The 25,818-nt window shown below is 40.9% G+C and overlaps 1 protein-coding gene across 5 annotated transcripts in view; it reads left to right on the forward strand.

Moving 5' to 3' along the window:
- CLOCK (clock circadian regulator) overlaps nucleotides 1-25,818 on the forward strand; it is a 95,141-nt gene that overhangs the window by 28,298 nt on the left and 41,025 nt on the right. For 3 of the 5 annotated variants that reach the window (XM_077815614.1, XM_077815615.1, XM_077815616.1), the window contains exons 2-5: nucleotides 8,557-8,667; nucleotides 13,362-13,452; nucleotides 22,000-22,059; nucleotides 25,062-25,210. In XM_077815614.1, coding sequence (XP_077671740.1) covers nucleotides 13,406-13,452; nucleotides 22,000-22,059; nucleotides 25,062-25,210 — 256 coding nt within the window. In that variant the 5' untranslated portion in view covers nucleotides 8,557-8,667; nucleotides 13,362-13,405. Of the gene's footprint in view, nucleotides 1-2,792; nucleotides 2,852-8,556; nucleotides 8,668-13,361; nucleotides 13,453-21,999; nucleotides 22,060-25,061; nucleotides 25,211-25,818 lie in introns of all 5 variants that reach the window. The other 2 variants (XM_077815613.1, XM_077815617.1) reach the window with 1 other exon arrangement.

Here is a 25,818-nt window from a genome sequence, read left to right on the forward strand (position 1 = left end):
GCTTTTCAGAAATCTTTTCTTATTTGAATACTTTTGACCTACTTTAAATCTCAGCATTAACATGCTTCACTCAAAATATGCATGTTCCCTACAATCCTCTCCTGTTGCCATCCTCAAGGAGGTGGAAGAATATTGTAAGGCATAAATTAACAGTGAGAGTAGCTAACCGTTGGAACAACTTTCCAGTGGTTGTGGAGGATTCTCCATCACTAGCAATAATTATTTCTGGGAAGTTCTTTGACCCTTTGTTATGCAGGAAGTAAAACAAGATGATCATGTTCCCTTCTGTCCTTTGAATGTATGAATGTAAAAAGTAGGGTGAATAAAAATGATTTAAAAATTAAAACAGTTTTTAAATGTACATAATGGATTTTAATTTAAATTATAAAAATTGAAGTAATTGTAATTTACATAGTATTGGTTTGCTTCTTTCCATTTTATAGTCTTAAGTTGCTAAAATAGATATTTTACACTTGTTTTTTTAGTTTCCTAATTTTTAGTCAGACTTTAGATTTTATTTTTTTTTCTTAATTTCACATCTAAAATGCTCATCTGTGCTAAAAAAGACAAGTCTAGGGCCTCACTGCCATCTTTACTATGAGAACAATACAAACAGCCCCTGATGTATTTGAGCCAACACATTGAACTTTCATGTGTCAATAAAGTTGAAATTCTTCAACTGGGCTTTAGTCCTCCCCGAGGTTGAAGTCAGTGGGACTTGTACTCCGAAGGTCAGTTAGGTGCCCTTGAAACTCTCAGTCTCAAATGCCTAAATATGAGCATCATGTTAAGCTCCTTGTTTTTAAACTCTGGCCTGTGTGTGTGTGTGTGTGTGTGTGTGTGTGTAAGTTCATAGTGACTTTGTTAGTATTCTGAAAGTCCAAGCTTTTCATTGTTTGCACTGAAATAATTTTATTTTGAAGTGGTAAAACATTATGCCACAAAGTAGTTTTTAATAAACCTTTAGCCTGTGCTGCTGGAAATCCTTGTGCTTAAATAAGACTACTCATGCACACGTTTACACTGAGGCTTTGTCGATATAACTTTGCTGCAGAAAGCTCAACACTTCTCGTCGAGGTGATTTTATTTTGTCAGCAAAGCAAAAGAGTTTTGTTGGCAGAAGGAGCATTGCAGTGTATACACCTCCACATTTTTGTCGATGAAACTTGATATTTGTTGACAAAATTGTGTAGTGTAGACAAGGCCTAAGTAAGCTATTCGTCAATTAGCACATAGACTCAACAGCTAATTTACACAATTTTTTCATGGTTTTCTGATAAATCCTCTAGTGGTTGGAGTCCGTTTTTTTTTATTTTGTTGCCAGTGTTAAGTAGAGTAACAGCAGGCTCTGCACTTTATTGGTGGCATCACTGAAACCTCATTCACAGTGGTTTAAGATAAGGTATATTCTACTGAGCCGAAATACATACTTTTTCAAAAAGAAAACTTCTTTCTACTTTTCCTTCTATACAGCTGACCCTTGTTAGAGAGTCGAACTCCAAATATCGTCTGTATGGATGCCTGTTTGTGGGATGCTTATGTCCTCTAATTTTATAAATAGCAATGACCACTGACATAGCATGTGAGATCCCAGGCATTTTCAGGACCTTCCATAGTGCTGGATTATTTGATTCAATTGGCAAACTGGGAAGCGGAATAGGGAATGGATTCAAACCTATTATTTACCAAAATAAAAAGTATGAACTGTAAAATAGTCTAATACAACTTTGTTTTAAATTCAAACGTGTTAGAGTTGGTAGTTATCTTAGTGTTTGGCTTCGCTAATTTTAATATCTTCAATAGCGATCTGGAAAGAGAGGATAGCAGCATGCTACTGAAAGTTGCTGGTGCTAAATTGGGAGATGTTGAGAACTTGAGAGGATAGAGGTAACACAGAGCAGCCTAGGGAAGTTAGAAATATGGAGAAGAAGCTTTAAACTGGATATTTAGACTGGAAATATGCGAGCAGTATGTGAGTTTTGGGGTGATGGTGGTAGAAATAAGTCATTCTATGAGAAACCTGGAAAGTGGTACTGCTGAAAGACTTAAGAGGGACTGAACAGCAAACTAAATATAGACATTGCAGCTCCTCAACTGGTCAACATGATTAGGCATTACATGCTTGAGGCTTCAGCTTGAAGGAATAAGGGGGTGATAGTCCCTATGTGACTAACTATGAGAGCTCATTAGTAATTTTACTTTTGTTATATTGTCTTCTGGTCTAAAATCAAGAAACGTTTTCTTCTGGTTTAAAATCAAGACTAAAACTTTCCATGCTTGAATTAAAATTTGAGAAATTGCTAGTTTATTGATTACATGCATTTTAAAGGCACCCATTACTGTGGTATCGGGGCACACGATGCATGGCTTCAAGTCAAGTTAAGATTTCCCAATAAAAAGTACTGGAGTAATACACCCAATCTTCCTCAGTTTAACTTAAAACCAGAAAACATAAAGAACTGATCAGTCAGCTAAGGGCCCTGGGTTTCATAGCTTGCCATCTGTGTAATGCCTGGAGAAAGAGACTGGCCAAGGTTTTGCTTTAAATACAATTCGCATGGGAGCAAATTCCTGACATGGAAACCTGCAGCAGAGCAAGTTATGGCGGGCTTATGATGGAATACAGAATATAACCTTAAGCTTTGCTATCCTGAATGCAACAATTTTCATTTTTGTTTTGTGAAGGCAAGAAGGGGAGTTCTCCCTTGCTCTATCCAGTTGCAGGTGGTAGGGAGTCAAATGTTCAGCTATTGAAGTTTTTGTTTAATTATGACTTCCTGTTCTTATAACAGGTAGCTGTAGTGGGAGGGAAGTGGAAAAATCCTGTGACAGCCACAAGAGTTTTAGAAAAGTAAGTTTTCCATTTTGTCATATTTTTTTAGTTTTATAAGAAATAATAGTAAGTTATAACTGGTCAAATACAGAAGTGTATAATAGAGCTACATTGTTTTCTCTTCCTTGAGTATATTTTAAATGTAGGTTTTCCAGAGTTTATTCACTGGGTTTTTTTTCCACCCCTCCTGTCCTTCCACTGTCTTGGATAGCGTGAGGCTTCTAATTCTTCGACACTGCCACAATGCAGCCCCAATTCAGGCCAGGCCAAATGCATTGCCTCTGGCTCAGCAGTAAGAAAAAATGTTTGCAACACAGAATTACACAGAGTAGCCGCTGCTCGAGAAAGGCACGGAGTTAAGTTATCACTTGCAGGGAAAGGGCTGAATTGCTGAAAGACACCCTTTCCTCCCCACCCCTTCCAGCCTCGTAATTAGAGGACAGCTGATTCTAAAAAACTGAGGTTCCACAGTGATGATTTGGATGGGCAGGTTGTCATAAAAGTGGAGTCTCAATTCAATTCCCTGCCCAGACTCTTTCAGGCTCTCACTGACGGAAGAGCTGAGGAGGCAGTGCAAACTGTCCACTCTCCACAAGCACTTAGGTAGCCATTCAGTTGTGTGTGATTCACCTGCATGTAAAGAGTTAAGCATCAGAAGCAGTTATAACAATGTACAATCCTAGAGATTTAAAAACCTCAGCCACTGTAAAAGAATCCCATTAAACAGGCCCTTATTTACATATGTTTTCATTTCTACAAATGGAGTAATCAAGTTTCAGATTAAGTCTTAAGTTCCTTCAATAGCACAGTTTAATACTGTACTTGAGTGATGCAGGATGCATCTACTATTCTGTTCTTGTAGAATCTGTTAGCTACATTTCAGGAACCTTACAAATTACATTGCCAGAGTCCTCCACTAGCCTTAGGATTAATGCATCCTTTCATTGCAGGTACATAGCTCCATAGTGGTGTGCTTTATGAAGATGAATACCATATAAAAATATATACTGACCATATTAAAATATGCAAAACTCAGGCTGACCTGTTACTAAGTAGAGATAGCAGCTCATGTCAGCGTGTACACATTGCATTAATGCTCTGCTTTCTGCATAGGTTCCCCATTAAATATAGAGTTCAGTTCCAGGTTTGTGTCCTGATATTCAAAGCCTTCTGAGACTGGCCCTAGCTATCATCTCTCCTTCCACAAATATGAGTTCCCTGATTGATGTGTTCCACTGAAATGATGAAATTATTAAACAGGGAAGAATAAATGTGAAACTGATTACTTTCAGAACTAAATACAGAACTCATTTAAATCTATTTAGCTTTCCCTCAGTAAGTTCTTCTCTCTCTCTCACTCTCACTCACCCACCCACTCACAAACAAAAATCCCTAAAAACAAACCAAGCTAATTCTCTACATGTGGGAAGGAAGAAAGTGGGAGATACAGATCTCTAATTTAGAATACTTGGAAGGCTCTCTTACAGTGTGCTTCTAGTAAGCAAAGATGGTAATATGTGGCTACTAGCACTATATGAGTTAATGAGTTAATGTGTTTGTAAAAAAATGCGTGCTCAGCATCACATAGGAACTCTTGAATGGCAGAGCAGGGATAGAGGGTTAAGAAAATTGTGTGCTTGACTTTGCAATCTTTACATTCTTTTAACATAGAGGTTATTATGTAACTTCCTAAGTCACAGTGAAATCATGTTACAGACAAGAGAGATAGATAGCGTCTATATTGGTTTTATTTCTGGGCACCTCAAAACCAGAGAGAGAGTGACAAATTGGAGGCAATACAGGGATGATGAAACACAGTGATAAATGGGTTGCAGAGACTGACTTGGAATAAAGGACTTGCAAGAAATTTGTGTTTAGCTTAGCAAAAGCAATTAACAAAATGATGTAAACATTTTCAGGTATTCTAAATGTGTAAGCACCAAAGGGGGAGAGGAAATGTTTAACATGCAGCAAGGAATAACAGGGTGAAATTGAGCTAAGTAAAACTCAGGTTGAATATTTGTGAGGGAGGAGTGAATGAGGGGATTCAGGACTAGAAGACTGTGGCTATGTCTATACTACAGTTTATGTCAGCATAATTTATGTTGCTCAGGGCATGAATAAACCACCCCCCTGAGCGACATAAGTTACGCCAACATAAGCACCAGCGTGAACAGTACTATGTCAGAGGGAGCGCTTCTCCCGCCGATATAGATACCGCTGCTCACGGAGGTAGTTTTATTATGCCAACGGGAGACCTCTGCCCTGTCAGCACAGAGCATCTTCATGAGACGCCACAGCAATGGCGCAGCCATGCCACTGATACAAATTAAAAAGCAGCTTTTTGCTCACCAGTAGTACCCAAAAATACATAAACATCCCTAGCGTTCCTGTTGTAAATAGTGTTTGTGGTGTAATGGTTAGATCAGGAGGTATTGTATAACTGCAGAGTATTGTTCTTGAGAACAGTTTTGATTTTTTAAAAATCATGGAGGATTAGCAGTAAAAAAGTCCTATTAGATCATTAGTCAATTCCTTGATCGTATTAGGATTGTGGCACAGAGACCGTTAAGTACTAAAATATTAATGATCTGCCCCTGTTTTCAGAAATACTTACTAAACCTAACAAGTTGGAAAACTGGGAGACGTGCAGATTCTGTCAGAAAACTAAATTCTGTTTTCTGTGATCTTTCCTGGGTGAAATTCTTTGGCCTAATGTTATATAAGACTAAGTGATTATCATTGTTTTCCCTTCTGGTCTTAAAATCTATGGAATTTATGAAGAAGTTGTTTGTAAAATCAGTCTCTGTATATAATATTGTTTACAAAATAAGATTAAAAATTCACTGCCTCTTTAAAGTATTTAGTGAATTTAGTGATATAGGAAAAATACTCAATTGACTGCCCTGGAGACTTAAGTTCTTTGTCCACACAACAGATATATAGGGCAGGTAGAGGCAATGCAAGCTTCCCTACACTGCTTCAGCAGTTTCTCAGTTCTGTCCTGAAGGGACTGGTGCTAGGAGTGAGATGATAGCTCAACCTGCAGACCTTGTTCCATCTTTGAACTCACTTCTGTGAATCAGTGGTACCAATGTTAGTACCAGTTGTGGAGGTAGAACTCTCCTGTGGTTGCTAATACTTTCCATATAGATATCTGCCCCACACTCATGTCGTATAAACTTTCATTATTATCTTGGGCAGTAATGCTGGTGACTCTGTAAGTGCTTTAAAGACTCAATATCTCATTTCTTTTGGCCACCCAGGTATGTCTGCGCTGCAGTTGGGAGCATGCCTCTGAGCCCGGATAAACAGACACATACTAGCTCGTTAAAAATAGCAGCATCAACATTGTGACACAGGTGGCAGCTCAGGCTAGTTGCCAAAGTACAAATCCATCCAATGCTCTGGGTCCATACTATGGTGGCTAGCCTGTGCCACCATCCATGCCACAATGTTGACACTGCTATTTTTAATGTGTTAGCTCAAGCAGAGTTGGCATGTGTCTGTCTGCCCAGGCTGGGAGGCACGCTTCCAACAGCCGTGTAGATGTACCCCTTGTCACTCACTGTCTACCTTTGCTCTGCAGGTCAGCATGAGGTAGAAATGTTATAGTGTTGCCAACTCTCATGATTTTACTGCAAGTTTCAGTGTTGTTTTTCTTAAAGCCCCAGCTGCTGGAATCAGGAGATTGCATGAGAATCTCAGCTTTAATTAAAAAAATAAGTTTCTATCCCTTACGATTGCAGAGAAAAGTTTGAAAATGTTGCTTGAATATACTCTAAAGGCTTAGAATCTAGAAGGCAAATAAAATAACCTAATATGTTTTAAAAATCTGATGGTTTTTGGAGACTGTCATGACCTGTGAACATTGTGACATGGCAATAGTTATGTGTAGGCATCCAGACCTTTCTGCAAGCTTTTACGTGCATGCTATTTTTTACTTACGAGAGCTATATGGTTTTATTTTCAAAAAGCTTTTCCACTGTATTTAGCTTTTTTCTTACTTTCATTTAAACTTGCATATGTTCAGTTACCACTTATGAAATAGTCAAAAGTTTTTTTCCTCCTTTCTCCAAATTCCCTCTTCAATGTTCCTTTAACTTCCTTTTTATTATACTCTTTTTAGACATTATGAAATGTAACTCTGTACTGTTTAACCTCTGTGTATTCTCTGCAGTAGATGTCCTGCATGTGCAGCTTGTAGAGCTGTAAAATTTTCCTCATTAGAGCTGTCACAACTTGTGGAAGGGTTGGCAAAGCCCGCCTGCTCTGAACAGTTTAAAAACATAGGCTTCATATTACAGTCTCTGTAATCTAGATTTCAACAAGTCTCTTTGTAACTGTTAATGTTTATACTTGTCAAACTGAACAAAACTGTCTAAATGTGAGATGAGGGTTTAACCACCTTACAAAAAAAAGTAGGTCAATGGGCCAGCAGGTTATTAGGCCAGAGAAGAATGAGCGGGTTCACTGAGTCATGCTGTGTAGTTGTTTTTCTTCTTTTGGCAGAACGCTCTGCTCTGCTTTAATTTCATGTTTTTTTTACCAGTGTTTTTTTTAACCAGTTAAACACTTCCAGTAGAAACAGGGAGAGGAGCAATCATTACCTTTTTAATTAAACTAAAACATACTACTTGTACATTTTACTTTCCTAAGAATAATAACTCTTAAACCTTTAGCAAAAAATACAAGTTCAGTACTTCTCGCTTTAGAGAAAACGAACTTTTTTCTTATAACCCAGAATACATTATAACATTAAATATAAGGCACTGGAGTGAAAATGACAGAAAACAGTGGTAAACCATTCATTGTATAGTGAAGAAATCAAAGCATTCTGTCAGTGTGGCCAATAGCTGAGGCAGGGAGAAATGAGGTATGGCAAGGGAGGAGAGATGTGTGTTTAGATAACTTTGAAAAGTGATGCAAAGTGGCATTGAGTGCTGTTTTAGACAATGGGAACTGTAGAAGAGAATGCATTAAAACCAAAAATGATTGTATGGAGAGACTGAAAGGTGGTGATTGCTAGATTAGAAAAGGGGAGCATGAAAGGGAGTAGAGACTAGATCTAGGAGGTAGGTTTGGAATAAGTACTTAAAAAGAAAGTAATATTAGACTTTATTTTGAAAAGAAAAGGGGGAGCCAGTGGCTGTGTTTGAGGTAGCAGGAGTGATGTAGCTGCGTTTCTCTGTGAGTGAGTGAGCAGCATTCTGAACATTGTGGAGTCTCGAGAACAGTGATTTGATGAAACCAAAGACGAACTGGGGTAATCAGTAGGAAAAGGGATGTAGACATGAATAAAAAACAGTAGAGAAGGAGTTGAGGGAGTGGTATAGACAAATGCTGCTTCAGGATTAACAATAGGGAGATTTAGAGACTTAGGCGATGTGGGGGATGGAAGGTTTGAGTCAAGGATGACACCACGATTACAAATAGAGGTAAATAGGAGGTCTTAGTCAAGCCAGACAAAGTTTCAGAGTAATCCTCTTGCTGAAGAGAAGCACTTCTGTTTTTGACACATTGAGAAGTACTCCTTTTCTTTTTGTGATATTTCTGTAATTCATCAGGCAGAACGTTACATTTATAAATGATATATCATAATAGTACTTTACTAGTAATCGGAATAAATGATGGCTATAAATATTGCATTTGAATACTAGTGACCTGCAGAATTCCAGTCATTTCCAGTTATTCTAACTTTTTTCCTTTTTGATTCTTTACAGTGCAGAGTTTGATGCCCCTCTGTAGAAGAGGATATATTTAAACCCACATTCATCTGAAGGATCAGTGTTTATCCTAAGTATCACTGTTTAACATCCCAAAAAGTATAAGAGGTAAAGAAAGTGTTGCTGTAATTATGAGCTACAGTGTTGTAATTTGGATCCTGTGATTTCTTATTAACTATATTAAGGATCTGTTCCTGTTGTCAAGGAAGTTAATGGACTTGGTTCCAAAAAGGTATAGAGCCCTCAGTCGCATAGGGCTTGAGCTAAAGCCCATTAAAGTCAATGGGAGTCTCTTCATTGATTTCAATGGGCTTTGGTTCAGGCCCATACAATTCAATAAGAATTGAGGGTGCTCAGCACCTTGCAAAACTGGACTTAGAGGGAGCAGGAGCAGGCCTTAAAGAGAGAAGCAAATGTCTATTGTTTTTTCTGTGGCTTTTGTGTACTTGGAATTTCAGTACCGTACTTATGCTGTTAATTTTGACATAAAAACTGGGCACACTCAGTAAGGTGAAATTGGTAATCTAACAATATTAAATGTACTTTACTGTTATGGAAATAGTGATTCTGACTTCTGATTCTGTTTATTGAAAAGGTCAGTCTTGTTCCAGGTGAAGTCCTTTTCTGCTTTGCTATTCTCGCATTTGTTTCTTTTGAAAATTAATGGAATGTTATATAATTTGATATTCTAAAAATTAATAGATCTTTGATGCATATAGTAAATGTTGAATACCAGATTTGTTTTGAAGACTAATTTTGCGATTGTTACTAGCACATGCAGTGGACAAGCTAAAGGAAAATATATTTACAATTTTCCAGCTTTTGTCAAGTGAAGGCCTAAGGATATTAGTTCTGTCTCTTTGAACACTACATTTATCTCATGTCATTAAACTCTGGAAGTAGCTTGCATCAGATGTGAACGACATGTAGTGAGACAGAATAATATCAACCAGTTTATAATAATAATGTAAAAATCGGGAGGGGATGTGACCTCACGTGCCCCCCATGCATCGCCTCTGGTTTCTGCCCAGTGGTGTGGGGGGACTGGTCTCGGAGCTTCAGTCCTGTGGGGCACAGCTGCCGGGGCGTGGCTTTCAAACTTCTGAAGATTGTTGTATGTGCCTCGGAGGGTCCCTAAGTTTGACCACTCCTGCCTCATCATGATAGATTGAACTCCTTGAGTCTATTTAGTTTAATGAAGAGAATGTTAAGGGATGGCTTGATTACAGTCTATAAGTACATATATGGGGAGCAAGAGAAAGGTATAACACGATGTGATGGCTGGAGGTTGAAGCTAGACAAATTCATAAGGCATTCGTTTTTAACAGTGAGAGTAATTAACCATTTGGGCAATTTACCAAGGGTCCATCACTGACTATTTTTAAATAAAGATTGGATGTTTTTCTAAAAGATCTGCTCCAGGAATTATTTTGGGGAAGTTCTGTGGCTTGTGTTATACAGGAGGTCAAACTAGATGATTACAATGGTCCTTCTGACCTGAGAATCTGTGAATCATTAAGGCTATGATTTTAGCATGGAGGCCACAGTTTTCAAGGTAAATTGTGAATTTTATTTAAGTCTGTGACCCACATCAGTGCTGGTTCTTGTGAGTCAGGATCCCTGCTCTGGTCACATGTTTGCACCATCACTCAGGTTTAGTGCATCTGCTTCTCCATAGATGAAGATGGAGGGGCAGATGGACCAAATTCAATTGGCATAGTGAGCTGACCCATGTGGTCAGAGTAGCACTCAGGTTTGGCATGTCTACTCATCTGTGGCATGACAGAGGAGCAGACAGGCCAAATTTGACTGGTGTGGCCAACTAGAGCATGGGGTTGCAATGCCACTTAAGTTTTGGTGCATTTACCCCTCTGTGGCATGGTGGAGGGGCAGAGAGGCCAGATTTGATTGGCTTTGGAACCTGGCCCATGTGATTGCAGCACCACTTAGGTTTGGTGCATCAGCCCCTTTGTAGCATGATGGAAGGGCAGATGAGCCAAATTTATTTGGTGTTGCAACCTAGTATACAGGGTCGCAGTGCCACTCGGTTTTGGCATGTCTGTCCCTCTGTAGATTGAGACGGAGGGGAGAATGCATCAAACCTGAGTGGCCCCATTCCCTAGTGCATGGGGTCACAATGCTTGGTGTGGGGAGCCAAGCCCAGACTTGCAGGCCTGGAGCCGCCAGTGAAGGATGGGCTCACTTTCCAGTTTCCCCCCAACACCCGTGCCTCCCCTCCTTGCTGGGGTAGATTCACTTTCCAGCCCTTCCTCATTGAGGCGGGCTTGCTCTCCATGCCCTTCTGTGGGCCATGAGCTTTCTGTGGCTATGTTCCCCCCCCCACACACACACACATATCTGACACAAAATGGACTAAAAATTTGTGTGACAAAATTGTAGCCTTAATCATCTGCACCCAAAATATTTAGACAAGTGGTTCTTAACCTTTACTGCAGTCTGCACCCCTTTGGTTCTCAAAATATGTTCTCACACCCCTTATCAAAAATCGTTGAAGTAGGTCAGTTCTTTAAATCTATATATATTTTTTGCTTGTATATTACAGTAATCGTTAAATGTATAATGTTAATAAATACATAGGTTTGATGAAACAAAGTAGTTGTACTTACGTGCCTGTGCTTAATTTGTGTTTTCGATGATTTACCTTCTAAAAAAATCTGGCATGTCTTGCACCCTTAGAAAGGGCATCTCGTACCCCCAGGGTGCATGCACCCCAGGTTAAGAACCACTGCTTTAGACTCACTTCGCCATAAGTTCTCTTACCTCTCAGGCAAGTTCAAGGTTTTCAGTTGGGGCAGGCACCAATTGGTGCCAAATTCAGCACCATTTTTCCAAAGGTGATTGTGTCTCTGTTCTGTATAGGTTTTTACGCCATGCTGATCACTGTAGTATCTGAGCACCTTCCACTAGTGCATTAAGCAGTGAGACTATGCATCTCTCACATTTGTTTTTTCTCTCATCCTCTCCCCAGAGGGAGAAGCGTGTGTAATGGAGTGTATTATTTTGGTAGGATTTTTTTAATTTGTTAAATAGATATATATCTTGCTATGTGTTTATTTTAGAGAAAGCAAGGTGAAAGAAATTGGCATTGCATGTGGAGAGAAAATTGGTGAGGTTTGTCATGGTTAGTTCCTGGAGGAGTTCATTCCACAGTCTCAAACCACACCCAGAGAAGGTTCTTTCTCATGCACAGATTAAGTGCACTCTTATTGTGGAGAGTTCCCCTGTGCCAGAGAAGGGAGGTTTATCAACCATGGTCATCGCCCTGGAGCTTTAGAGACTGTCTTTTAGATATCTTGAGCTGAAGCGTGGATGCTTTGAAGTTAAGGACTGAGACCTTGAACTTGATATGAAATTAGGACACCATTGTAGAGAGTGGAGGACTGGTGTGATGTGCTCATGTAACCTGTCTTGCTGAAGAGACGCACTGTAGCCTTTTGTACTTTGGAGTTTCCTGAGTGTTGAAGATTTTGTGCCCTGTTATATTGCATTGTTGTAGTCTAGCTGATAGTGATGAAGGCATAAATAACTAAGGCCAGGTCTTCATCCACCAGGATGGGACACAGTCTCCTAGCAAACCAGATAGCAACAGACACGTGTAATACTTTCTGCCATGTGAGAGCTCAGTGTCAGCGAGGAATCCAAGAGTAATCCTAGAATACGGACTGAATTGACCAATTGTAGATGGGAACCCACAACCAAAGGGGAGACTGCACGGTGGCTGCAAATTCTTCAAAGTACTTTGCTTTACCTACCAGCATCATCTCTGTTTTGCTCAGCCACCTGTTTTTCATCCATGAGCTGATCTCATCCAAGCACTGGGCCATCTTGGTGTGGTCGTATGTGGTGAAGGATAGGTAGAGTCGTGTGTCAGTTTTGTATTGATGGGATCTGAGTCCATGTTGCCTGACCTCAGTTCTCCTAATGTTTGCAAATGAATATTGAAAAGGACTGTATAGAGAACTGATCCTTGTGGAACTCCACAAGTGAAGGGACTCGTGGTGGAGGTGGTTTCCCATCACTACTCTTTGGGTGCATCCTTCCAGGAAGAACTCAGACCATTTTAGCACATTACCCTGGAGTCCTACTACACTTCTCAGGCAAGACAGCAGTATCTCATGGTCAACACTGTCAAACACTGCAGAAAGGTCCAGGAAGATAAGAATGAATGCCTTTTGATAGGATGAGATCATCCATCAGTGCCACTAAAACAGTTTCAGTTTTTCTCCTGCCCCTTTCGGGAACTGTTTTCCCCTTGGCAGTCCTTCAGCATCCTTTTCCTCTTGGGTGTTCTCTCCCCTCCTCCTTTTTCTGGAATGAACAGGATTTGGCTCATTTGGCCCCCAGACCACTCCCACTCCCAGCAGCTTCTGAAAGGATTGGAGTCAGTTGCTTGGGATTATTTTTTTCTTCTCCCCTTGTGACAGTTTACTTTGTCACATGCCCTCAAATTTATTCACATTCTTTGAAATATGGGGCTATATAAAGAATAAAAAGCTGTTGCTGAATACAGAGGTAAATGAAAGTTGAAACTGGCTTAACCCAAATTAATTTATCATGGCATATAGAGAAATGATGGCCTCTTAACCTCTGTGTCTCATGAAATAAGATGGTTAGGTTCAGCTATCTGGGATACAAAACTGACATAAAGAGAAGAGGTGGAGGGAAAATAAAGGTTAGAAGCACTTACTCCTTTTGGGGCAAGCAGGAGCTTCATACTTTCTATGAGAGGAAAAACATGTTCTACAAAAGTTACATTTCCATTTGTTTCTGTTCTCACCCAGGCAGACGTACAAATGTCTACCACAAGACTAAAGTGTGACATGTTATGTTCTTTACCATAAGGACCCATAAAATGAGCTCCATTACAGACAGGTATGTTATTAGATGATTTTGTTTTAAGTGGCTTGTAGGAAAACATTTTGATAATGTATTCTTATTTAAGAGTAGAAGGACTCGTCAGACTTAAGCGTAATGAGGTTTTGATTTTTGGCAAAGTTAAGGTCTGTTAACTACACTTTAGTTATGAATACATAGCTATGTAGCCATCACATGATGCAGTATGTGTTTTTGTTTAAAATTATATTATTTAAATATGTTTTATATTTGGAGCAGCAGCTGCCTAATTGGAATTGCATTTTGAAATTTGTTGTGTTCTTAGGATTTTTCTCTTGAAAGAACTGATCTCGGGACTTGTTTCAGAATTACTTGAATCCAAGAGCTGGGGTCAAAGTTCTTTCATAGCAATCTGTGATCCCCTTTTTGTTATAAAATGCTTTACATTAAAGTTTTGAAGTTTTTAGAAAATGAAAAAAGTTTGCCACTAGTGTATAGAACACAATTTTTTATAATCAATTCATCTATCCAGAAACTAGGGGTAGAATTTTCAAAAGTGCCAAAATGACAGCTTCCCAAGTCTCAAAAGTGACTTGGGCCCTTAAGAAACTAGGTTTCATTGACTTTCAGTGAAACTTGGGCTTTAAAAGTCACTTGAAAATGGGACTTAGGCACTTTTGAAAATTCTACCACAGGACTCTCCTGCACTGGCTTATTAAGGAAAAGGAAAGAGTAATTGAACACTTTTCATAACATTACATCCTTCCTCCTTTTGTCAACTATGGGTACTGTAAAATACAGTAGTAACAAACAATACAGTTCCAGTGCTTGCATATATCCATTACACTGTAGGTGTGTGTGCATCCCATGCACCAGTGCCAGAGAGTTTTCCTTAGTGGTACCTGTAGGGACATCCCAGCTCCTTGTGCTTTGAATGGAGGGTATATAAAGGGTAGAGCTACCCCACCTCTCCTTCAGTTCCTTCTTACTGTTGGTGGTCAGAAGGTTCTGTGTTCCTCATGAACAAACTTCTTGCTGCTTACCTAGTGGTACTTTTTCTTGTTACCTAGTGGTACTTTTTCATCACTCTGTTTTTTTTCTTTTCTAATTTTAAAATTTCTGGTTTTAGTGTAAAAAAAAAAAAATTTTTTTTTCCAGTCAGGCGGGCCTCAGGGTCTTGCCAAGATCCCTTGGTTTCAAGTCTTGTTTGATTGCCAAAAACCCATGTCTGTCAGTGAACCTTATTTGTGCTGCCTCAAGTGCTTGGGTGATGGCCACAAAAGAGAGATGGGTGCTCCATTTGCAGTAGTTTAAAGACCAGGGCAAAGAAGCTGAGAGAGGGACACCTTCCTTATATACGTATAGGGGCTGCCCTTAGGCCAGTGTCTGAACCCCCTTGGTTGTCCAAGGGAGGCTTTTTAACGACTCCTTCTTGGAGTGCTCCTTTAGGTTTACCTGGGAATAGGAGCCACAGGAGATTCCTGTCACTGGGACTCTTGTCTTTGAGGCCGAAGACGTTGGAGCAATTGTGGTGAAAGAAACACAAGAAAGAGGCATTGGACTCCTTGGAATCCACGATACAGGCTTGCTTCACAGAAGGTCACTCCAGTACCAAAGGTAGACTGACATCTCTGATCATGATGGGGCAACAGCCCATGCTAGTGCACACAACGCCAGAGGCCTGTTTGGTGGTGAGAGATGTGCTATGCCTATCAGTACCACTGTCGCCATTGGTTCAGGGCAGAGATCCTCAGTCAGTACCGGTGCAGGTTCTGAGACTGTCAGCTCTGGGGCACTCTGTTGTTGGTCCATCACTTAAGGGTCCAGTACCACTGTCTTTGGCCTCATCCATTCTGGTACCAGCTCCACCCTGTGACATGGTACCATCAACTAGGAAGCCCTCTATGTTTCCTTCAAGAAAAGGAGGACTTGTGGCACCTTAGAGACTAACCAATTTATTTGAACATGAGCTTTCGTGAGCTACAGCTCACTTCATCGGATGCATACCGTGGAAACTGCAGCAGACTTTATATACACACAGAGAATATGAAATAATACCTCCTCCCACCCCACTGTCCTGCTGGTAATAGCTTGTCTAAAGTGATCATCAAGTTGGGCCATTTCCAGCACAAATCCAGGTTTTCTCACCCTCCAACCCCCCCACACACAAATTCACTCTCCTGCTGGTAATAGCCCATCCAAAGTGACAACTCTCTACACAATGTGCATGATAATCAAGTTGGGCCATTTCCTGCACAAATCCAGGTTCTCTCACCCCCTCACCCCCCTCCAAAAAACACACACACAAACTCACTATCCTGCTGGTAATAGCTCATCCAAAGTGACCACTCTCCCTACAATGTGCATGATAATCAAGGTGGTCTACACCAACATTCCACACAAAGATGGACTACAATCCGTCAAGAACACTATCCCCGATAATGTCACGGCTAACCTGGTGGCTGAACTTTGTGACTTTGTCCTTACCCATAACTATTTTACATTTGGGGACAATGTATACCTTCAGATCAGCGGCACTGCTATGGGTACCCGCATGGCCCCACAGTATGCCAACATTTTTATGGCTGATTTAGAACAATGCTTCCTCAGCTCTCGTCCCCTAAAGCCCCTACTCTACTTGTGCTATATTGATGACATCTTCATCATCTGGACCCATGGAAAAGAAGCCCTTGAGGAATTCCACCATGATTTCAACAACTTCCATCCCACCATCAACCTCAGCCTGGTCCAGTCCACACAAGAGATCCACTTCCTGGACACTACAGTGCTAATAAACAACGGTCACATAAACACCACCCTATACCGGAAACCTACTGACCGCTATTCCTACCTACATGCCTCCAGCTTTCACCCTGACCACACCACACGATCCATCGTCTACAGCCAAGTTCTGCGATACAACCACATTTGCTCCAACCCCTCAGACAGAGACAAACACCTACAAGATCTCTGTCAAGCTTTCTTACAACTACAATACCAACCTGCGGAAGTAAAGAAACAGATTGATAGAGCCAGAAGAGTTCCCAGAAGTTACCTACTACAGGACAGGCCTAACAAAGAAAATAACAGAACGCCACTAGCCGTCACCTTCAGCCCCCAACTAAAACCCCTCCAACGCATCATTAAGGATCTACAACCTATCCTGAAGGATGACCCAACACTCTCACAAATCTTGGGAGACAGGCCAGTCCTTGCTTACAGACAGCCCCGCAACCTGAAGCAAATACTCACCAACAACCACATGCCACACAACAGAACCACTAACCCAGGAACTTATCCTTGCAACAAAGTCCATTGCCAACTGTGCCCACATATCTATTCAGGGGACACCATCACAGGGCCTAATAACATCAGCCACACTATCAGAGGCTCGTTCACCTGCACATCCACCAATGTGATATGTGCCAGCAATGCGCCTCTGCCATTTACATTGGTCAAACTGGACAGTCTCTACATAAAAGAATAAATGGACACAAATCAGATGTCAAGAATTATAACATTCATAAACCAGTCGGAGAACACTTCAATCTCTCTGGTCACGCAATCACAGACATGAAGGTCGCTATCTTAAAACAAAAAAACTTCAAATCCAGACTCCAGCGAGAAACTGCTGAATTGGAATTCATTTGCAAATTGGATACTATTAATTTAGGCTTAAATAGAGACTGGGAGTGGCTAAGTCATTATGCAAGGTAGCCTATTTCCCCTTGTTTTTTCCTACCCCCCCCCCCCCAGACGTTCTGGTTTAACTTGGATTTAAACTTGGAGAGTGGTCAGTTTGGATGAGCTATTGCCAGCAGGAGAGTGAGTTTGTGTGTGTGTGTGTGTGTGTGCCCCTGGGAGAAAAGGGGGGGGGGAGTGAGAAAGCCTGGATTTGTGCTGGACATGGCCCACCTTGATTACCATGCACATTGTGTAGAGAGTTGTCACTTTGGATGGGCTATTACCAGCAGGAGAGTGAATTTGTGTGTGGGGGGGTGGAGGGTGAGAAAACCTGGATTTGTGCTGGAAATGGCCCAACTTGATGATCACTTTAGATAAGCTATTACCAGCAGGACAGTGGGGTGGGAGGAGGTATTATTTCATATTCTCTGTGTGTATATAAAGTCTGCTGCAGTTTCCACGGCATGCATCCGATGAAGTGAGCTGTAGCTCACGAAAGCTCATGCTCAAATAAATTGGTTAGTCTCTAAGGTGCCACAAGTACTCCTTTTCTTTTTGCGAATACAGACTAACACGGCTGTTACTCTGAAACCTATGTTTCCTTCAGTGTCACATTCCTGGCATAGGTCCAGATAACTGTTGCTGAGGATCAGACCCAGTACAGCACCACCATGGCTCTTGGAATACTCTGATTCTTCATCAGACTTCAAGGTGGGATTTTGAGTCTCATACTACCAAAAGTCCACAGCGGTGTCCTGGTCCTTTTCTCTTGTTAACTGTTTTGAGAAGAGTAGAGCCAGGAATTGAGATGGTTGGGCCAGACACAGCTGGAACCCATTACTGTACCAGCCTCCTAGTTGACCTTATTGGATGCTCGCCAGTATCTAGATCAACATTGTAACTACCTCGCAGAAGCAGATCCCTTAGGAAAGAATCTTTTTCTGATGGTACTAAGAGGCCTGTGACAGTTGGTACCCATCAGCCTGCGGACTCGCAATTACAGGATTTACCTCAACCCGCTTCAGACCCATAGCCTAATCCAATACTGTAGGACCATCATTGGGAGCATGTTCCCTTGCCTCCCCTTCATGCATCATCTTCATCACCTGATGAAGCCCTGATACTGGATGTGTCCTCCCTGGTCCCAGATTACCTTTAAGGTGTACCTTAAAGGAGAATGCCAGCTCTTGGTATACAAGTGGAGCTTGTGAAGGAGAATACCCACCAACTGATTGACCCTGTGCATCTGGCTATGACAGGAAAGGTAGCCCTGCCTACAAATGATGCAATTATGCAGGCTATTTAAGATACTGTGGAAAACTCCTTCCTTCATTTCACCTGTGGCAAAATTAATGGAATGTAAATGCCAGGTTTCATCCTAGAGGTTTGAGTAGTTTTGTGGTGGGTCGTCTGGTCTCTCAATCAGCTCTGCAGGGTTTCTTGGATGTAGATTCTGCTGCCAGGGCTATGGGAATGACTATGCGCCCTTGTACCTGGCTCCAGACCTCAGGGGTGCCTGCAGACATACAACAGACAAATGAGGCCCTTCTCTTTCAGGGCTGTGCTTTGTTCTCATCCACATCAGATGAGGCTTTACACACACTAAGAACCATAGAGCAGTTTTAAAGCCCTTGGGCCTCTACACTCCAGCTATGAAGAGGGCAAAATTTCATCTTCAATTCCAGCCTAGACAGCATTATTCCTTCCATCATGCTGACCATTCCAAAAGAAAACAAAGTTTTCAGAGAGGGAGACCTCTGCCTCTTACTTCCTCGGTTTCCTCATCCAGACATCCACAGGCCACGAAGCAGTCCAAGGGGTCACCGAGAGCACCACAGCAGTGTTTTATGTGGACAAACAAGGGGGTGCCAAGTCAGACCACTTCTACCAGGAGGCGGTTGAGCTGTGGAATTTATGCATATGGAGTTGAGTTGCTCTCAGGATCTCTCACTTGCCAGGTATTCAAAATAGCCTGGTGGATCACCTGAGCAGATCGTGCAATTTAGACAATGAATGGTCTCGCAACACAGCCATTCTAGCTTTGGTGTTTGGCATAGGGGGTTTCTGATGGTAGATCTGCTTGCGACTTGGCAAAACAGGAAGCGTCCCTGGTTTTGTTCCAGAGCAGGTCACAGAGCTGGGTCAAGCTCAAATGTTTTCCTGTTTCCATAGGATAAGGACCTGGTGTGTGTATATACTAGAGCCCTGATTCCCAGGTTCATTCTCAAGCTGAAACAAGTCGAGGCAGAATGATCATTTTAGCTCCAGCCTGGCTAAGGCAGCCATGGTATTGTGATTTATGCAAACTGTTACTTGAGGTCACTTGTTGTTGCCACTAAGCAGAACTATGGGTAGGTGTTGCACCCAAATCCTTGAGTGTTGCGTCTCACAACATTCGTTCATCAGTGGTCAAATGCACAGGACTACACTACTCAGTGACAGTCCAGAATGTCCTCCTTAATAGCAGAAAACCTTCTACAATAACTGCTTACCTGGGTCAGTGGGAAGTGCTTCTCCATCTGGGCAACCTCCTATAATGTGTTCCTGACTCAGTCTAACATTCAAACAATTCTGTTCTACTTCTTGCATCTTAAGCAGTTGGGTCTAGCTGTCAGCTCCATTAGGGTGCATCTAGCCACTGTCTCAGTGTTTCACTCTCAAATTAATGGTACAGCTGTTTTTATTAATCCTATCATGACCAGGTTCCTGAAAGGTCTAGATTAATTGTTCCCACCTATCTGGGATGCAGTGCCAATTTGGGATTTGAATTTAGTGTTGTCTCCTCCTTTATGGATCCTCCTTTTGAATCTTTAGCTCCCTGCCCGCATCTGCATCTCAGCTAAGGTAGCCTTCTTATGACCATTGCTTCGACTGATAGAGTGCAAGAGGTAAATGCACTTGGCACTGATCTATCTTATTCCATTTTCTATGAAGACAAGGTTCACCTTAGATTGCATCCTAAATTTCTCTCAAAGGTAGTATCACATTTCACCTGAATCAGACTATATTTAGCAGTTTTCTTTCCAAAGCCACAAGGATGAACAAAGACTGCTTGCTCTGGATGTGCATCAAGCTTTGGCTTTTTACCTGAATAGGACAAAGCTCTCTTGGGTTTCTTCACAGCTGTTTGCTCTGTGGAGCATAGAGAGGTTAACCAATTACAATGACTTTCAAAGTGGATCACTAGCAGCATCACTCTGTTATGCTGCCAAATGTGTAAAGCCTCTGAGGAGGTGACAGCATACTCAATCAGAGCACATTCAGCCTCTGCAGCTTTTGTGGCACATGTCCATGTTATGACTATCTGAAGATCAGTGATGTGATCTTCCATACATACATTCACCAGACTTTCCGCGCTGGCTGAGATATCAAGGGAAGATGCCAATGTAGGAAGATAATACTACAGTCCCTCTTCCAGAGAGCCTCGGAACCCTACCACCTTGGAGTCACAGCGTGGGAGTCACCTATTGCGTAATGGATATATGCAAGACCTCAAAAAAGAAAAAAAAATTATTCACCTTCTCATAACTGTTCTTCTTTGAGATGTGTTGCATATGTCCATTACACAACCCGCCCGCCTCTTCCAATGTATCATAGTCTGCCATTCGTTTCCAGTGCAAAAAAACTGAAGGAGTTCAGAGCAGTTCTGCTCTTTATACCCTCTCCTCCGAACATGAGGAGCTGAGGTATGGGCAGGGCCGCCTCTACGGGTACTGCTAAGGAAAATTCTCCAGTATTGGGTGCACAGGATATGCACACACCTTCTAGTATAATGGACATCTGCAACACATCTCGAAGAACAACAGTTATGAGAAGGTGAATAACAGTTTGTTTACTAGCATCTACTATTCACAGTATCACAAATTACTTTACAGTATGAGAGTCACAAATTAGAGAGAGAGATGAGTGCAAGGTAAGATTTAGAGAGAAAGTGTTTTCATATCTCGAAGGAAGGAAGGAAGAGTCACAGATTAACTTTCCCAACTCTGAAAAGTTATGGGGAGGCAAAAATTGGAGGACTGTACTAAGTAGACATGGAAATTAGTAGACTAGGTTAGAGAGGTTAGATGGAGAAAGTCTAATATGCGGTGGTTTTGAAAACCAGGAGTGAATTGATTTGCATTTCAAAATAAATACAAAAGAAGTGATGTGGGGAATAAAGTGCAATATGGTCCTATTTAAGTGAAAGAGTATATTCTGATGTCTGATGTTTAGAGACTGATTTAGGAACACTGTAAAAGGAATTGCTATAGTCGAAATGAGGCATTGTGTAGTGTTTTAGAGTGATATTCGGAATATTATTTATAGCTCATTTTAAATTGTGTATTTGCAGAATAACATAATGGGATGAAATATAGCACATTCCTCTTCCTTCTAAGCTTAATAATTTATTACCATATATGAAGGATGCATTTTTTTTACTATAAATAACCCTATAATTAAAATTAAGGGCTTGCAAACAAACAACAAAGATCTTATAGCAAAGTGATTTTGTCCTCTCCTTTGTTTGGAAGGACGTAGCAAAGGTACTGTTCAAAAAGATTTAAAACTAACACAGGGTAGTGTAAGCTAAGTATGCAGAGAGGATTGTTTGTGAGGTATCTCATTAAAAACTTAAATATTCTGAAAATAACTTGAGGTATATCTTAGAAATGTCAGCCCTTTCAAAATACAGGGTTTTAGTAAACTATAGGCAACAACTTATAAAGTAGGTGGATTCATGGAAGCTGTTTGGCTTTATAAAACTTAGATCACAATAAAACAGTGCTCCCATATCTTGGGTTAGTTGAACTATTGAATGATAAGCTACCTTTGCTTGCCATTTTGCGTATTCCTTTCATAATGTTAGCAGTCTGTGAGAGACTAGTGTGCTCTAATGTTGGTCTGTGTTTTCTCTTGTAGAGATGATGGTAGTATTTTTGATGGTCTGGTGGAAGAAGATGACAAGGATAAAGCAAAAAGGTAGTCTTTTTAAGTTGGCTTATGCTAAAATGTCCTTTATTTGACTGCTTTGGTAAATCCAACTATATTAACAGAATAAAAATGTGACTATGTGTTTGTAACCATACAATAAAACAGGACTTCCCCGTTGTGTTTGTATTTCAGGTTATGTCATATTTTTTCACATATGGGTTATTTACTTTGAGGTGTTGGTTAAAGGAGTCTTTGTGCCTCAAGTTCAAATATGGCTGTCCCTGTATATGAAGACTCTTATTTCGAGTAATGGGCAGCTTATTCCTTCCCTGTGACAATGGATGTCTTAAGAACATAAGAATGGCCATACTGGGTCAGACCAAAGGTCCATCCAGCCCAGTATCCTGTCTACCGACAGTGGGCAATGCCAGGTGCCCTAGAGGGAGTGAACCTAACAGGTAATGATCTAGTGATCTCTCTCCTGCCATCCATCACCATCCTCTGACAAACAGAGGCTAGGGACACAATTCCTTACCCATCCTGGCTAATAGCCATTAATGGACTTATCCTTCATGAATTTATCCAGTTCTCTTTTAAACCCTGTTATAGTCCTAGCCTTCACAACCTCCTCAGGCAAGGAGTTCCACAGGTTGACTGTGCGCTGAGTGAAGAAGAACTTCCTTTTATTTGTTTTAAACCTGCTACCCATTAATTTCATTTGGTGGCCCCTAGTTCTTATGGGAACAAGTAAATAACTTTTCCTTATTCACTTTCTCCACATCATTCATGATTTTATATACTTCTATCAAACCCCCCGTTAGTCTCGTCTTTTCCAAGATGAAAAGTCCTAGCCTCTTTAATCTCTCTTCATATGGGACCCATTCCAAAGCCCTAATCATTTTAGTTGCCCTTTTCTGAACCTTTTCTAATGCCAGTATATCTTTTTTGAGATGAGGGGACCACATCTGTACGCAGTATTCAAGATGTGGGCTTACCATGGATTTATATAAGGGCAATAAGATATTCTCCGTTTTATTATCTATCCCCTTTTTAATGATTCCTAACATCCTGTTTGCTTTTTTGATTGCTGCTGCACACTGCATGGACGTCTTCAGAGAAATATCCACGATGACTCCAAAATCTTTCTCCTGATTAGTTGTAGCTAAATTAGCCCCCATCATATTGTATGTATAATTGGGATTATTTTTTCCAATGTTCATTACTTTACATTTATCCACATTAAACTTCATTTGCCATTTTGTTGCCCAGTCACTTAGTTTTGTGAGATCTTTTTGAAGTTCTTCACAGTCTGCTTTGGTCTTAACTGTCTTGAGCAATTTAGTATCATCTGCAAACTTTGCCACCTCGCTGTTTATGCCTTTCTCCAGATCATTTATGAATAGGTTGAATAGGATTGGTCCTAGGACTGACCCTTGGGGAACACCACTAGTTACCCCTCTCCATTCTGAAAATTTACCATTTATTCTTACCTTTGTTCCCTGTCTTTTAACCAGTTCTCAGTCCATGAAACGATCTTCCCTCTTATCCCATGACAACTTAATTTACATAAGAGCCTTTGGTGAGGGACCTTGCCAAAGGCTTTCTGGAAATCTAAGTACACTATGTCCACTGGAACCCCCTTGTCCACATGTTGTTGACCTCCTCAAAGAACTCTAATAGATTAGTAAGACATGATCTCCCTTTACAGAAACAGTGTTGACTTTTGCGCAACAATTTGTGTTCTTCTATGTGCCTGACCATTTTATTCTTTACTATTGTTTCAACTAATTTGCCTGGTACTGACGTTAGACTTACCGGTCTGTAATTGCCGGGTCACCTCTAGAGCCCTTCTTAAATATTGGCGTTACATTAGCTATCTTCCAGTCATTGGGTACACTAGCTGATTTAAAGGACAGGTTACAAACCATAGTTAATAGTTCCGCAATTTCAAATTTGAGTTCTTTGAGAAACTCTTGCATGGAGGATCCCACCCAAACACAGCCTTCACTGTCATGACTCCAAGGGTATGTCTATACTGCTTCTGGGAGTTGAGCCTCCCAATCCGGGTCCACAGACCCCCCCACTCCCACTCCAGGCTTGAAAGCCTGAGCTCCAATCCAAGTTGCATGATCTCTGAATAGCAGTACTGTATAGAATAGAACCTCTTCCCAGGTTACTAGCTCAAGTCACAAATAGGTTTGGACTCTCAGATTTCTTTTATGGTGGTAAAAGTCTTTCAAGGCTCAAATTGACTTCGGCTGGAACATGAGTAATCTCCACTTCTTCCTGCCTATAGCTGATTTAGAGAATGGCTGGCCAGTAACAGGCTGTTGTGCCTCAGACCCCAGTGGATTTCTGCTCTTGCAGATGCTCCCCAGAAGGATATGGGTGGCCCCCCAATCTTCACCAATAGGCACAAAGGCATACGTGGCAAGCATCCCGTTTTAGTGGTTCAGGCCATCACTGAAATAGGCCCTTGCTGCTGTGGACAGTTGGAGAAGTTCTCAGTCACCAGAGTCAAGTGCCCAGATTAGATCAGTTCTCCCCTTTTTTTTCCTGCTGACCCACTGCAAGACAAAAGGAAGGAGTGCATATTGCTGGAAATGACTTAGTTTCTGAAATCTCTATTTAACATCCTTGTTCACTACAGTGACTAGTGATCACCCAGGTAAGAGGACAGCATAGTAGCCTAATTTTAAAATAAACAGCTGAGGAATTTTTGTCAACGTTCCTAAGTCCTCCATATATTTAACACTTGTATCATGACCACAAATGAATGGTTAAATGTTTGGCTATTAGAGGAATATTGAATCAATGGTTATATTTGCTGCCGTTGTCAAATTTTGTCTCATTTTGGTGTTAATCTGTAAGTAGATGTTCATTGTTATATTCACAGAATTTATACTATCAGTAATATACACCTTTGTAAGAGCTGACTCCTCTAACCCTCATTCAAAATTGAAAATTTGATTAAAACCTGTCTTCTGTGAAATATTGTTGACCCAGTTTGCTTGTTTTTATAACATGCTTTCCATTTTTGTCTTTTTCAGAGTGTCTAGAAACAAGTCTGAAAAGAAACGTAGAGATCAGTTTAATGTTCTCATCAAAGAGCTTGGTTCCATGCTTCCGGGTAATGCTCGGAAGATGGATAAATCCACTGTACTGCAGAAAAGCATTGACTTTTTACGGAAGCACAAAGGTAATTCTGTGGTGTAACAAGACAGCTGGAAAACTGGAGTCTTTCGATTGGGTTTTGGTTCAGGCCTTTAATTCTCCCCAGTAACCTGCAAAAGAGCTCCCCAAACCAAAGCTGTACAAAGGATATCTTTACAGATGAAGGATTTCCACATACAGACATCATAAATGGAGTATGTTGTTTAGTCACTCAATAAGTAACCAAGACAAGAAAATGTTGTATGAATAGATTAGCACTGTACAAAGTGCACCAAAATCCTAGTTATAGTTTGTTTTTGTACTGTTAATTTTCCAAATCCTAAAAATTTCTGAAGTCTCCATTTAATTCTATGAATACATCTACACAGCAAGAAAAAAGAAAAGAAAAAAAACCCACCCAAAAAACAACAATGCAAACCCACAGCTCACGGCAGTGAGTCTCAGAGTTTGGGGCCGAATGTCTATATGGCTATTTTTAGCCCCGCAGCATGAGCCGGAATCAGTTAATCCAGACTCTGAGACTCTGACCCAGACTCTGAGACTTGTGGGTTTTTTTTTTTTATTTTGCTGTGTAGACGTGCCCTGTGTCTCTTTGTGTCTTGTTAGTTCATTCACAAGTATTATGTTGTTGAT

The sequence above is a fragment of the Eretmochelys imbricata genome, chromosome 4, assembly GCF_965152235.1.
Source record: "Eretmochelys imbricata isolate rEreImb1 chromosome 4, rEreImb1.hap1, whole genome shotgun sequence".
NCBI classification, from domain to species: Eukaryota; Metazoa; Chordata; order Testudines; family Cheloniidae; genus Eretmochelys; species Eretmochelys imbricata.